The sequence below is a fragment of the Dasypus novemcinctus genome, chromosome 16, assembly GCF_030445035.2.
Source record: "Dasypus novemcinctus isolate mDasNov1 chromosome 16, mDasNov1.1.hap2, whole genome shotgun sequence".
NCBI classification, from domain to species: Eukaryota; Metazoa; Chordata; class Mammalia; order Cingulata; family Dasypodidae; genus Dasypus; species Dasypus novemcinctus.
The window spans coordinates 30,073,213-30,088,305 of NC_080688.1; the positions used below are offsets into that span (position 1 = coordinate 30,073,213).

The 15,093-nt window shown below is 44.6% G+C and overlaps 1 protein-coding gene across 1 annotated transcript in view; it reads left to right on the forward strand.

The window, feature by feature from the left end:
* AKAIN1 (A-kinase anchor inhibitor 1) overlaps positions 1-11,157 on the forward strand; it is a 53,103-nt gene extending 41,946 nt beyond the window's left edge. Inside the window, exon 4 of the mRNA XM_071208474.1 lies at positions 9,093-11,157. Within this exon, the coding sequence (XP_071064575.1) occupies positions 9,093-9,277 (185 nt within the window). The 3' untranslated portion in view covers positions 9,278-11,157. The remainder of the gene's footprint in view (positions 1-9,092) is intronic.
* The last annotated feature ends 3,936 nt before the right edge of the window (positions 11,158-15,093 follow it).

The following is a 15,093-nucleotide window of genomic DNA, read 5'->3' on the forward strand; positions in this document are numbered from 1 at the left end:
GGCTTTGCACGCCCACCCACTCTCCCTTCGTGGGCGGGAACGGGGGGCTGGAGGCGGGCGAAGGCCCCCGCTGGGTTTGTTTGCTGCTCTGGGAAGGGAGGACTGGCCCGGATGGCTCGGTCCCCTGCGGGGAAGTGAGCGGTCAGAGGCGGCGCTGGTCGTTCCCGGGGAGACCGCCGGCTCTTCGCTCCCCCTCCCCCGACTGTCCCCCAGGTGCCACCTTTAAGACGGGAAGTTTGTCAGTCCAACCGTTCAGAGAACGTAAAGCATTATGGCATTTTCAGAAGCATTTCCCAGCCTCAGCTTCCTCAAGTGAAGAGCCTTTTCTCCACGTGCATATCTCCCTGACAGAAATCACTGAGTTTTTTTTTTTAACCTTTTATAATTTTAAGTATAACATAAAGACAGAAAAATATACAAATAATTCAGTGTCCAGCTCAAACAGAAACAACATTATAGGACACTTAGGAAGAAGCCCCATAGTATGTCTTCCAACCTCCCCAAAGGTGACTAGTATCCTGAGTTTTATTATAGCCCGGTTTACCAACTTTGTTCTTTTTGACCGTTCATTTTTCTGTTCTGTTTAAGAATTCTTTGCCTACTCCAAAGAGATCCTTCTGTATTTTCTTCTCAAACCTTGATTGCTTTCCTTTTCAAATTTAGATATGAAATCCACTTGGAAATGATCACATGGCGTGAGGTAGCCAAAGTTCATTATATTTCTGTATGAATACGAAATTGTTGCAACCACGTTTCTTGAAAATGCCATCCTTCCTCCCCATCACACTACAATGTCATATTTTTCATCAATTATGGGACTGTGTGTATATGGGACTGTTTCTATACTCTCTGCTCTATTTTCCTTGTCAATTTTTTTATCCCTACACCAATGTCACACTTTCTTACTTACACATAGCTTTATAACTGGTAGTTGGTATCTGGTAAATTAAGTCCTCCTGGTTTGTTGTCCCTTTGTTATTCTTGGCCCAAATATGCAAATATGATTTCTAGTTTAAAAATTCACATTTGATTGGCACTGTTCCTTGTGGCTTTCCTAAGAATATGTAATAAATCACAAGTAAAGTTACATTCTAAAAAATATTCAGTAACCCTCCAAGATAAAAGCTCTATAGGACACTCCAAGGTAAAAGCTCTGTATGACTCTATATGGACATCTGTGAACGCATGTCCATCCTGCCCTCCAAAGCCAGAGAAAGAATTCCTCTCTTTTCTCCTTGGCCTTTGCAAATTCCATCTGCCTGGCAAGGCCTGCTTGGCATCCTGCATGTTCCCAACCCGATTCCATAATTCTCCTCCGGACCCTCCAGCTGAGCTGGGTGGCCCAGATTTGGCCAAACACTGCTGCTTTGCTCTTCAGGAAAGGCCCAGACAGGCCTGCAAGGACCTGCACCTCCTGGGCTGAGGCTCCCCAGGGCCGTCTCCTGTCTTTCTCCCGCTGGCTCCCCACTCATCGCAGGGCCTGCGCTTCCACCCTCCCTGCTCCCCACCCCCCACCTCCTTTTATCAGTTTTATCAGTCCATGCCTCGTTCATCTTCCATGCTCCCTCACATTTCTCTGACCCTCCAGCTTTTTCTGTACTGTGCTCCCCAGGCCGCCCTTGGTTTGTCCAGTCATAATTATAAACCTAGTTAATTAACACCTGGCTTTCCCACTAGATTGTAAGCTCAAACAGGACAGGAGCCGTGGCAGCTTGCTCGATATTTTAATCTCCAAAACTTATCCTAGTGTTTGAAATATAAGTGCTTTGTGATTATTCTATGAATGAATGATTTTCATTCATAGAATGAAATGAACACTTTGCCTTAGTTGTCTGTGTTACTCTTCATAGCACCAGGCATATAAATGCTCAATAAATATCTGACTGATTTAACTCCCCTTTTACTATTGGAGATTTGTTTGTGTTTTTTTAGGAAGTACAGGGGATGGGGACGTTGTACATGGGAAGCAGGCACTCAGCCACTGAGCTACATCTGCTCCCAGGAGATTTAAATAAAGAACTCCATATAGTGTATGAGAAGAGCGCGCCACATTCTGAAGCAACATTCCTGCCCATTGCAGAGTTAGGGATGATTCTCAACACCCTGGTTTAATGAGGGCAGGGGTGTTAATAGTGGGGCATCACTCAGATATGACCTAGACGTATCTTGCCTTTGCCAGTACCTGTCTTTGCCTTTTGCATCTCGAATCTGCCTCCTGGGAACCCTACGATTCTGTTCTGGTAATGGTGCATGGGAAGCAGAAGCTGGAAACTTGGGTGTGGGACTTTCCATCACTGCACCGCCTCAGTGTCAAAGCAGAGCCACCAGGACAGCTTCATTAGCAGTTGGCAGAGATGAGTGAGATCTAACATCTGGTCCTTCATGGAAAATTCCTGTAGTTACAGAGCTGGCAAAAGGCCAAGATTAGTTCCTGTCCTCTGTGCTCCATGGCTAGGCATTGATGAATGGCAATACTGGCTTCATTCTCTCAAGCAATGAAGGGGGAAGATTTTTAAAATGTGCTCTATGGTTACCCTCAGAGCTCTCTCTTAGAGGATGTGCAGGCAGTGATGGCAGAGGCCAGGCCTGCCCTGAGAGACACACATGGCCAATTTAGTGACTGAGGGAGGAAGGTTCCGGGCTGGCTTCTAGGAGACTGCCCATGGGAAAAACCACCCTTCCCCAAAACCCACCACACTGGGTTAATATAGAGAGGTAAATGGCATTTAGGTTCTTGGGGGGAAAAATCAATATAAATTTTTATTGGGAGGATCTTCCCATCAATTTTAATGGCTGTAAATGAGGGGTCAAGCCCAATTATTAACCACATTGCCATCGAGTTCCTCAGACACCTTCCACTGGGCAGCTGAACTGGGGGTGGAACAGTCTGTTCTGGAAGGGAGGGGGGGAGGCACAGGTGGCCTGAAGCACCTGGAGCCCCTAGGGAGGTGTGGGACACACAGGGAAGCGTGAGGCTTGGACGCCTGAGACGGGAAGGGGTGGCGGAAGGATACCGAAGGTAAAGGGATAGAAGAATGAATCTCGTTTACATCACGTTTTTGACGTGCATGTATTTATATTGGTCATTTAAGATTTTAAAGCTAATCAGAACAATTCACTGTCTTGTGAAAAAGGAAAAAAAATGATTTTATAAATGATAATTAGACTAGAGGACATTCGCACCATTTGAAAGTAGGCATCAGGGCACCTACAAGACCACACAGATGGTAGATGATTCTTGTTTTTTTTTTAAGATTTATTTTTTATTTATTTCTCTCCTTCCACTCCCCACCCCCCGCGTTGTCTGCTCCTTGTGTACACTCACTATGTGTTCTTCTGTGTCCACTTGCATTCTAGGCGGCACCGGGAATCTGTGACTCTTTTTGTTGTGACAGCTCTCCGTGTGTGCGGTGCCACTCCTGGGCAGGCTGTGTTTTTTTTTTCATGTGGGGCGGCTCTCCTTGCGGGGCGCACTCCTTGCGCGTGGGACTCCCCTACGCGGGGGACACCCCTGCGTGGCAGAGCACTCCTTGCGTGCATCAGCACTGCGTGTGGGCCAGCTCACCACACAGGCCAGGAGGCCCTGGGTTTGAACCCTGGGCCTCCTATATGGTAGGCAAATGCTCTTATCAGTTGAGCCACATCCACTTCCCTAGATGATACTTTATATACAAGTAAATTGAAGGCATAGCCGCTGCAATGTACTTCACTCTGGAATGAAGCAGAACAGTTTCCAAAACAGAGCAGGCCATCCCTGTATGATAATCATCCTTGAAAGAAGAGAGTATTCAAGAAAATCTGGGGGGAGGCACTTAATATAAGCAAAGTGTGAAGAAGTGCAAGCCATGTTTCTCTCAGTTTTATGCACTTATCTTGATTTACTGGCACTGTTGAAACACAAGTTTCACCCAAAAAGCTCTGAATCAGTATTTTTTCCCCTGACATGTTTCTCTCACCTCTAGGCCCTTATCTCACAGTGTGGGGCCAAGACAAGGAGCCCTAGGCAGCTCCCTCCTCGGAAGTCACTGCACCCTCACCTCTTGATCCTTCCCTCCGGCCCCCAGCAGATCCTTCCCTCCGCCCCTTGGGGTGACCTGCCTCAAAGCCAGGTTTCCGGGGAGGACAGCAGTAGCCTGAGTCTGTCAGAACCTTCCTCAGGCATCAGAACTGACCAAGTGGTGAGAGTCCATCAGTGGAGAGCCAAGTTGTAGCTGAAGTGCTCTCAGAGAGAAGGAGCCATGAGAAATCAGGGGGCACTAGCTGTCCAAACCAGCAGACAAGAGAGTAAGTGAACACCATTTGGTCAGGAGACTCCAGAAGGCAGGGAGAGGCTCATCGGTGGTAGCAGCAGATGGAGATGGAGCAGAAGGAGAGGCGAAACCCTCTAAGGGCAGAGAATAATCCAGCGAATTCGATTATTGGAGCTACATTGGATTCTTCCAATTTTTGACTTGTAATGTGGACTCAGTTATACATTGTGTGGCGTCCAAGGATGATGCCCATATGCCCCCAGTAAACCACCCCCCCACTCTCTATAGCATAAGAGAAGTGCTTTTATTGTCTAAGTGCTTTGGGTGGCACCCCCTCAACTTCAATCTGCTCTTCTCTGCTCCAGCCACTCTCTTTGTCCCACATCCATCCCCCACTGCAGATAGAGCTTCACCGTCCAGAGCAGAGCAGTAATGGATACAGGAGGATATGACAATTTAGCTCAAATATTAGGTCACAGCTAAATTTAGAGTAGATTTTCTTTTTGCTCTATTATTAAAGAATCAGCTTACTGTTTTCCCTAGATTCTTCTTTCCTCCTTGGAAAGACAGAAGGATGTTTGTACAGCTGTGGCATTTTTTGAGCTGCACATTTAGTTTAGCTAAGATATTCTTTCCAGGAGTAGGTGTGGACTCTTGAACTTTTTTCTTGTTGTTCACACCTGTATGCTGGATAGTGGTAGCAGACAGAGCTCCTTAAGTGCCAGAATTGACTTGATGCAAATATATACTCTCCCAACTTAGCCCTGGCTCTTTCAGGGAAATAATTTTTTTTTTAAATTCTTAATTGCTTCTTTGATTGAGCATTAGGACCTTCCTGAGTTTCAGCAAGACAGCCCAACTGAAGACTGTATTTCCTAGCTTCCCTTGTAGCAAGTTCCACCAGTAGATCATGAGCAGAGTGATGGTTGCAATTTCTATGGCAATTCTTTAAAAGAAAATGGCTTGTGCTACATCTTCTCTCTCTTCTACCCTCCTGTGGGTTGAAATGCAGATGGCCTTTTGGTTAGCAGCTTCACTCCTGCAGAGGAGGGCAACATAACAGGAAATGGCAGAGCACCAAGATGGAAGGAAGGCGAGGCCTCAGATAACCTGGTGGAGCAGAGCTACCTGCACACCTGGAGTGCCTCTGGACAGTTAGAGGAGAGAGCATACAGCTCTCTCCCTGGGGTAAATGCTTCTGTTTTTTGAGTTTTTCCTTTACAACAGCTTAATAAATAATGGTGGCCATTTAGTAGGTGCTTACTATGTGTCAGATACCACATTAAGTGCTAAATATGTGTTGTCACCTAATTCTCTAGCAAACCTCCTAAAATAGATACCACCTGCCCATTTTATAGGTACTCAAACAGGCTGGGACACAAGGTGCTTTACTGAAGAAGGCAAGAGGCAGAAATGAGGTGAGCTCAGCTCCAAAATGCTTTAAAACACATATCCTTACACCAAATATAAGATAAGGGCTATAGTTATAGCTTGACGAAGCTCTTTCATAGTTTGTAACAAATGTTTCACAACAATGCAAGATTTTGGTGGTGGGGTGATGTGTAGGAGCCCTGTATAATGTTATGCATGTTTGCTTTGTAAGTTCACAACTTTTAGTGTACACTTATTGTTTATGCATGTTCATGTATGAATGAAATACTTCAATAAAATTTTATTAAAAACACACACACATGGGAAGCAGATGTGGCTCAAGCAATTGAGCTCCCACCTACCACATGGGAGGTCCATGGTTCTGTTCCTGGTGCCTCCTAAAGAAGATAGTGAGCTGGCATAATGGGCAGGCACAGCAAGCTGACACAACAAGATGACAAAACAAGAGACAAAGAGGAAAAAGATAATGAAATATGCAACAAAGCAGGGAACAGAGGTTCCCAGTGCCTCCTAAAGAAGATGAACAAGACAGCAAGCTGACATGACAAGAAGAGCAACAAGAGACACAAGAAGGAAAACATAATGAGAGTCACAACAAAGCTGGGAACAGAGGTGGCCAAGCAATTAGGCACCTCCCTCCCATGTTGGAGGTCGTGGGTTCAGTTCCCGGTGCCTCCTAAGAAACAAAGAAGATGAACAGACACAGCAAATGCAAACAACAAGGAGAGGGAGAGAAATAAATAAATTAAATTAAAAAACCAACATACACATTATTCACAACTATGCCCCAGAGTCTCTTAGAATTACTATTCACTGCTCTTCACTCTTTTTCTACAGAAAATATTCAAAATATTCTTCTCTGATACGTTCAAATTTCACCCTCTTACACATCTTAGCTCTGGATTCCTTCTCTGCTTGATTTGGTGTAGATGGCACAATTATCTTGCATGTTTTGAGGGAGTTGTTCTTTCATTTTGAATAGGCTCACCGTGCCTTGCTTGCTAGACTGTAAATACCTCAAGGGCTGCTGCTAATGACACAAATGCTGCTTTAATGACATTTATGTGTCTGGGGGGATAGGAATCCTTCTGGGCTTGCAGAATGACTCAATATTCCCTGAAGTTTTCTGATGGGTGTGTAAATTCTGTGAGTATTGAATCAACCTTGGTGAAAACTACCCCCATATTAAAAGCGTTCTCGTGGTTACAGTTGATTTGAATAGGAGAAACGTCTGAAAAGATGATTTAGAATAAGGACTGATGCCCAGTCCATTTATCACTATAAATATAAGGAGGTGGAATATAAAGTTTTCAAGATTGCACTTTAGTCAAATGTTAGAGTCATGATCATTCTGCTGTGAATAAGTTAGTATTACGTTTATTGCATAATTAAAGAAAATTCAAAATAAAAGTGCCTTAATTAAGATATATTATCTTTTTCTCACCTGGAATCAGTCTCGAGGTGGACAGTCTAGGACTTTTCAGTAGCTTGTTGGTCATCACAATCATGGGCTCTTTCTAACTTTCCCCCCAAATGCCTGAAAGTGGTTAGCATTATCCCCGCTAATGATAGCCATCATGATAGATTTGGAGGCAGTAGGACCGGGAAGGAGCAAAGGGCCTTTATTAGCCTGTTCCCTTTTAAAGATTTTCCCCAGATTGTCACTAAAAGAATTTCCATTTATTTCTGATCAGTCAGAACTTAACTACGCCCAGTTACATAGCTCTAAATTAAGTCGGGACTTTACTTTTTAAAATTTAAAAAAAAAATTGTTTCTAAAGAAGCTTTAGTTAAAATAAAGTTTCATAAAAATATAGGGGATTCCCATAAACCCCCCTTCCCCCCTCCCCCCACTTTCCCCCATTAACAACATCTTTTATTACTGTGGTACATTTGTTACAATTGATGAACACATATTGAAGCATTGCTAATAACCATGGTCTGTAATTTACATTATAGTTTATACTTTGCACTGCACAATTTCACGGCTTTGATAAAATGTATAATAGCCTGTATCCATCATTGCAATGTCATGCAGAACAATTCCAGTAAAGGAAGAGTTCCCCCTCTTCTTTTGTTCCAATGTTGGGTAGACTGCCTTGCCTTTTTAAAAAATTTTTAAATTTATTTCTCACCCCCCGCTCCTTGTCTGCTCTCTGTGTGTTCCTCTGTGACTGCTCCTATCCCTATCAACGGCACAGGGAATCCGTGCTTCCCTTTGTTGTGTCACTTGTTGTGTCAGCTCTCCGTGTGTGCAGCGCCATTCCTGGGCAGGCTTCACCCTCTTTCGCTCTGGGCGGCTTTCCCTATGGGGCTCACTCCTTGTGCGCGGGTCCCCTACGCCACGGACACCCCTTTGTGGCACAGCATGCTTTGCGCGCATCAGCACTGCGCATGGGCCAGCTGCACCTGGGTCAAGGAGCCCCAGGGTTTGAACCGCGGACCTCCCATGTGGCAGGCAGATTCCCCATCCATTGGGGCGAGTCTGCTTCCCTGCCTTGCCTTCTAATTAGAAAATTTCCATGATTCTAGATCAGGGATTGGCAAACTGTAGCTCACAGGCCAAATCTGGCCTACAGCATATTTTTTGCAAATGAAATTTTAGCAGAGTAAAGCCATTGTCTGTAGTTGATTTCATGCTGCAATAGCAGAGCTGAGTAGTTGTTAGAGAGATCCTATGTCCCACAAGCCTCAAGTATTTACTATCTGGCATTTTGCAGAGAAAGTTTGTCAGCCCGGCTTCTAGATGACTGAGGAAATCTTCTGATGAGTGGTTTCATTCTTTCCGATTCTACTCTGGGAGAAGGTTTGAGGTTGAAATGGATTCAGTGACAATTTTTTATTTTCTCCAGTGAGATTATATCTGTTTGGCGCATGTTTGGGTGCAAGTAACATAAAACCTGACTAATGTGGATTAAGCAAAAAGGGGGTTATTTTTCTCACGTACAAAGTAGACGTGGGTATATGGTCCAAGGCTAATGGCGATGCTCAATGGTACCTTCAAATGTGGGCTCTTTCATTCTCCCCCACCATGGCCAGAAAGCTGACTTTCATCAGCATGTTTGCTGTAAGAGGCAGCAACACCTCACGGCATGTGTCTGCATTCCACCTGGGAAGAAGAAGGTGCAAAAAGCCAAAGGGTCAAGAGGCGTTTCCCAAAAACCTTCCCGGAAGTCCTCACTGACCAGGACTAAGTCTCATGACCAGCGTCTCACAGCAGGGGATTCTGGGGTGGGGAGAGCTGGTCACCTTCCTGGGCCAAACCAAACGGGGATTCTCTTGTAAAGGAAGCAGCAGATGACAGCCGTGTGTGCCACAAAGGGCTCCTCACGGTTCCCCGGGCCCTCGGAGCATGCGCTTAGGCTTCCCCCGTCCCCCCACCTTTCCCCTCAGCCCCTCCCTTGGCACAGTTTCTGAAATCTTCTCTCTCCCTTCCGTATTTTTGGCTAGGTGAGAAGCCTGGAAATGAGCCCGAAGAGGCGAGGCTGCAGCACGCCAGCAAACAGATCGTGCAGCACGCCATCCTGCAGGCCGTGCGGCAAGTCTCGCAGGAGGGCCGGCGGCCCGCAGACAGGGCCAGCGGCAGCGTCCGCCTCGGCGTGGGCGAGCTCACCGAGAAGCACGAGAAGAAGTAGCTGCGGTGGCTTCGGTGCTTGCCTCGGGCCTGGTTTCCAGCCTTCCTCTTAGTCTAGGATGTGTCACCAAAATGTTGCCCACAAAGCAAAACAAACGTGTCACCGGCACCTAGCACTGTTTTGAAAAAGTGCATTAGACGATTCAGTCTGTATTTATGCAGTGCCTCTTAAACATAATGGCCCCAAACAACACCGTAATTGCAGAAGTAGTTTTGCAGCACCATTTATTTTTAAAGTTCTTTTAAAAAAATAATTGTTTTATTTATTTACTTCTGCCTTTTATGCATTCTTTCCGTGAATTTAACCAGCAGCGTTTTTTTTGTTGTTGTTGTTCTTTGTTTTGTTTTGCAGAAATACTGAGTGCAGTATTGTGTTCTATATAATTTGAATATGTATATGTATGTACATATATATGCTGCAAAGGTAAAAAAATGATGCTTTAGTCGCCTTCAAATATGAACTGAAGAATTATAAAGTAGGCACAGGACCATGATCAAATTAAGCAAAGGCAAATTCTAAGATTGAACTCCTTAGGATATTATAAGGCATATATATATTTATATTACTTTAAAAAAGGTGTTTAGGATTTTCAAGAACTTGGTCTTTGAGTTATAATCCTGTCACTTGACTGGTCCTTGGTGTTTTCCCTCTGTGCAGAAATCCTTTGGAAATATTATGGATTTCTTTTACTGTCTCAAGACTAAAATATGACAAATTAGTCAATATGCATGAGTTCTCAATACTCCATTCTTTACCAGCCCCATGTAGAGCAGCTAGAGTTGCAGATTCCTTAAACCGCAGGCCATCCTAGAAATACTCTGGAGTGTGGTTATGGGGCACAGCATCCTTGGAAGGGGTTCCTGTGCCCTGTAAAAGCTACACTGTCACCAGGCTATGCTTCTGCACTAGCACCTTACTGATAGAATATTCGTTCCTCTATCCACAAATGAGAAATAGGTTTCTTGAGATTATGAAGATCACACAGATGAGGAATGAGTAACCCTTAGATGAAGAACATAATTTTTCTACACTCTCTGAAGCACTAACATACAGTGGGAGCAATGTAGTGACGGTGTCGCGAATGCCTCTGTGTGTACCCATATGAGTAAAGCCCTTTCTGTTGCAACAGGCTGCCTTCCTGCTCTGCCCCTATGTGGGCAAAGCACGTCTTTCAGGAACTGGGAGACTCCTACTTCCTGGACTTTGCAGAAGTTATTGGGTTGGTGCTCCTGGGGACAGAGGAAGAATTTGACCCTTGTTACAACCTTTTGACTTCCAAGTATCATTGCCTACATTTTATAGTTTTATGAAAAGCAAAGGATTGGCACATAAAGTGACTGACATTAAGATGTGCTTTGAAAATTCCAGTATGTTACATGCAGAATGGATAGGGTTGAGGATAGCAGATGGGTGAAAACCATCTCATCTCTGCTCTGTTAGACCATCTCCCACAGTGCACAGATGGAATCAATTTATGGGGAGTGGGGAGCAGAGGGGATTACATTTTAAATACGGGCTATCCAGAAATATTTTTCTTAGCAGAAATCATGATATTTGAAGACTGAGTTTTAATTGTGCTAAAGTAAGTTGGGTGCTGTAATTGCACAGCATAGATAATGATTGATTATTCAGTAGTGTCCACAAATAAAAAATAATAAACCCAATGTTCGTGGTTTGCAAGTGATCTGGCACACTGTTTACTGGAGTGTCTGGGTATAACCAGCCTGGGGTTTGCTGCCAAATGGATAGAAACACATAAATGCACTGCCTTTCCTCTCTCGTGTGTCTGTGCTAGTCCATGGGGGATCTTTGAGAACATCTTATTGACCTCCGTATCTAAATGCTATTTATGAATAAAATATATCCAGCTTTGAAATGTGTTGCTGTTGTAAGCCGAGTTTCTCTTCTCTTTGGCTCCTTATATATTGGCGCTTTACATTCGTAGGACACCACAAGGCCTTCCGAGGCCGTTCTCCACCCCACTACGTACCACGACCAGTACAAATGCTTCTTCGATGGGCCCTTCAACGTAACTATTTGAGGAAGGCTGTGGGGTGGTGGTTCTGAAGGCTGGAAGGAAAGGCATGTATGCTGGGAAGTGCCTCTTGATCGCAGAAAGAAAAGGGGACTGGATCTGAAGGTCAAGTGTCTTTCACAGCAGTTTTGGGTTTCACTGTTTCTCCCAAAAAGACATGTTCATGTCCTAACCCCCGGTCCTGTGAATGTGAGCATATTTGGAAATAGGGTCTATGGAGATATTATTAGTTAAAATGAGGCCAAATTGGATTAGGGTGGGCCCTTTATCCAACGTGACTGGTATCCCTATAAGCAGAGGACCTTTGCATGCAGTAAGACAGGCAGACAGAGGCTGTGTGACAGAGGCAGAGACTGGGTTATGGCAAACGTCGAGAGACTTTGTGGATTGCCGGCTGCCCACCAGAAGCCGGGAGAGAGGCATGGAATGTTTTCCTCCCTTTATGAGGAAGCACGGCCCTGTCGACACTTGGCTTTCAGATGTCTAGACTCCAGAACCACAAGACAATACATTTCTATTGTTTAAACTGCGGTCACCCCTCGGGCTGAAGTGTGGTTTGCTGGCCTGGCGGGGGAGCAGCCGCGGCAGGCCAAGCCGCTGCCCCCATAATAGGTGGCTGGTCGGACTCACCGCCACCCCTGAAGGGAGCTCGGCATGGGCGCAGAGTGCCCTCGGGTCTCCCCTTCTCGGCAGCCATGCTTCCGCGACCGCCCCTCCTCCCAGATGGCGCCACCCGATGCCTTGTGGGGCGGCACCCTTCTTCTTCCTTCTCCCTGCGCAGGCGCAGGGCGGAAAAATCCAGTCTGCCCTTTTCCCTCCCCCCGACAGCAGCAACAGCCAGGCGTGGACGGGAAACTCAAGTCTGCCCTCCACCCCAGCAACAGCAGCCACCAATCCCTAAACCCTGCCCCTTCCCCCAGCAAAGCGACAGCCAATCCCTAACCACCACCCCTCCCCCGTCCAGTACCGCCCACTGACCTTTCACCGGCAACCAATCAGAACAGGGCGTGGCTTCGACCAATCAGCCTTCCCCAGCCCCTATAAAACTGTTGCCTCTCCCTCAATAAAGTGGACTTGCGTGTTTACCTTGTCTCCGTGGTAGTTCTTCTGCCGTGCGCCCTCCGGTCCTGAGAGCCCCCGACAAGGGCCTGGCCTCCCTTGTCCCCAGTTCGTCGCCTGCTTCTCCGGGCGACCCCTTCATCGCCTGCTTCTCCGGGCGACCCCTTCGTCGCCGGCTTCGCCGGGCGACCCCGTCAGCCAAACCATGCAACCCCTTGTGAGACCGATCCCTCGTCTGCTGCCGGACCGACCCCTCGTCCCAAGTGGGACCGACCCCTCGTCCAGAGCTGGACCGACCCCTCGTCCGCAGCCAGACCCCACCTCTACCGACCGAGCAAGCCGCCGCATAAACCAACTAGTCTGTGCGACTTTGTTATAGCAGCCCTGGTAGATTAAAGCACTGATCTTTCTGAGACTGGAAGTTCACAGCGAGGAAGAGAAATATTAATAAATCCTTGGAAGAACTCAAGAATTGCATAACCCCTGCATTCCATAGTAGGTGCTCTATTGGCACAATCCTAAAAAAGCCAGCATATAAGTAAATGCATCTGCTAGAATCTTACTTATATCTATTCCAGTATGAAGTTCCTGTGCTTACAGGGTCCTATAAAAGTTGATTTGGCATAGGATTAAGATAGCTTTCCATTTGGTTATCATAAACCAGCACGCAGCTTTTAGTTTGAAGAATTAGCAAGAGTACTTATGTCCTTTAGCTTCCTGATTTACTAGATTTTAAAGCATACATAGGCCTCTAGTTCTGTGTGCTCAGCTGTTTATCTTTTGCTTTGTTTGTCTCCAGGGTAGAATGAACTTAAGAAATCCTATTATGTTACTTCGTTTTTTCTGTACTCATATATCCATTGCAATAAGAATTGTAAATTGATATGAACCATCTTACTGGCTTCCGGGCTTCATCATTATTATTTTTTCCTTCTTCTTTCGTTTTTTTTAGTTACCTATCCCTAATGGTAGGATTTCAGGTTGCAAATAATCAATTATTAAAAAATAATCATTGAATTCACGTCAGTTAGTTACAGAAAACAGCTATTTTCCAGGCTATTTTAAGGTCACCGTGAAAAAAAAACACAATAGAAAAAGGAGGGGTTTTAAAATTTATCCACTCTAACAGTTATTCAAGTAAAACAGAATAGAGAATGAAATCTCTGAAAAGCTCAGTAGCTAGATTAGCAATGATAGTACCCAAACTGGTATAAAGACAAAATATTTGAGCAAATTCTTCAATGCATAGAAGGACAAAGTGGAAACTACAAAAATAACATCTCTGTCGAGTATGAGAGTTTTCCAAAATACATTACTATATATTTATTATTTTATTTATCACATTGCCACGACCTCACAGGTTGGGGTGGCCAGGGCAGACCTAATCCTCCTTTGGCCAGTGTCTTGCATCAGACTACTTCATAGCAAGATTCTCCACTATGCCCTACCATAGTGGAGAAGAAGCTACAAAGCATCTCTGCAGGAAAGAAAGTGTGAAGCAAGGGTATGATTTCCAGCCCAAATGACAAGAATAAAGACAAGTACAAAACAAAACAAAACCTCTCAAGGGTTGCCAGACCTCAAGGGCCCTCCTTAAAAAAACTACTTGACCAGGAATTTCAGCCATTTAAAAGATGGATCAAAATAAAGAATTTAGGACTGGAAAGGCTATGATAAAAGGCTCTTGAAAAGTGAACATTTTAAAAGTGTGCAATTTTGGTTGAACAAAAGAATGTACAATGTTAAATCTTTTTTTTTTTTTGTAGGTACTGGGATTGGGGCTTGAATGCAGGAACTTGTAGGTGGAAAGCCAGCACTCAACCACTTAGCCACACTAGCTCTCCTGAGTTGGTTTTACTTGTTGTTTGTTTTTTTATTTTAAGGAGGCCCTGAGAACCCAGCCCAGACCTCGCATATGGGAAGCAGGTACTCAACTGCTTGAACCACATCTGCTCCCCCATTGTTAAATCCTGACAGTATAAAAACAAGAGTAACAAAAATCAAGATTCAGGGCAAGGAAATGAAATCATGCTAATGACTTAATCTTTTAGAGAAAAGAGAGAACTTATCTAAATTCGTAAGATCTACTTAGAAAACAATAATAACAACCAAGGATGCTCATCTCTTGATAGACTTAGTAGTTCCTTTTCCTAACCTCAGAGAAATCTATGAGAAAATAATATTTTATGATAAAGAAATATGTATTTAAACTTTAGCAATTTTTTACTTCCCATTTACTTTCTTTTTCTTTCATTAAATTGAAAAGAAATGAAAATGTAATATATGCATATTTTTACTTGGGACTTAACCCATGCTATTGTACATGTTGCACTATTCTTTCACTTTCTACCGAAGCTGACCAAAAACACTCTTGCACTGTGGGATCATCCAAGATGATTTTCTCATTGAGAAGATAATTCATGTGCACTATTAGGCCACAGCAGCCCAGCATCTAAATAAGAGAAGAAAATAACTCCTGTTATTCCTATTTTTAAAGCAAGTCATTGAAAAGCAGATCCTCTGATGGCTGATTTTTATTTATCCTACCAATCAGTGCTTTCTCCACATGCATAATACTCATGCTTAGAAACAACGGTCTTGCACACCCTTGCACTAGTGCTCTGCTAATTCAGTTAGATGTGTAGCACGCCCTGTTGGTGGCCATTCTTGTACCCTTAGCACTCATCAGTTCCCTACACAGAGGTGGCTTCTTACTGCAGAA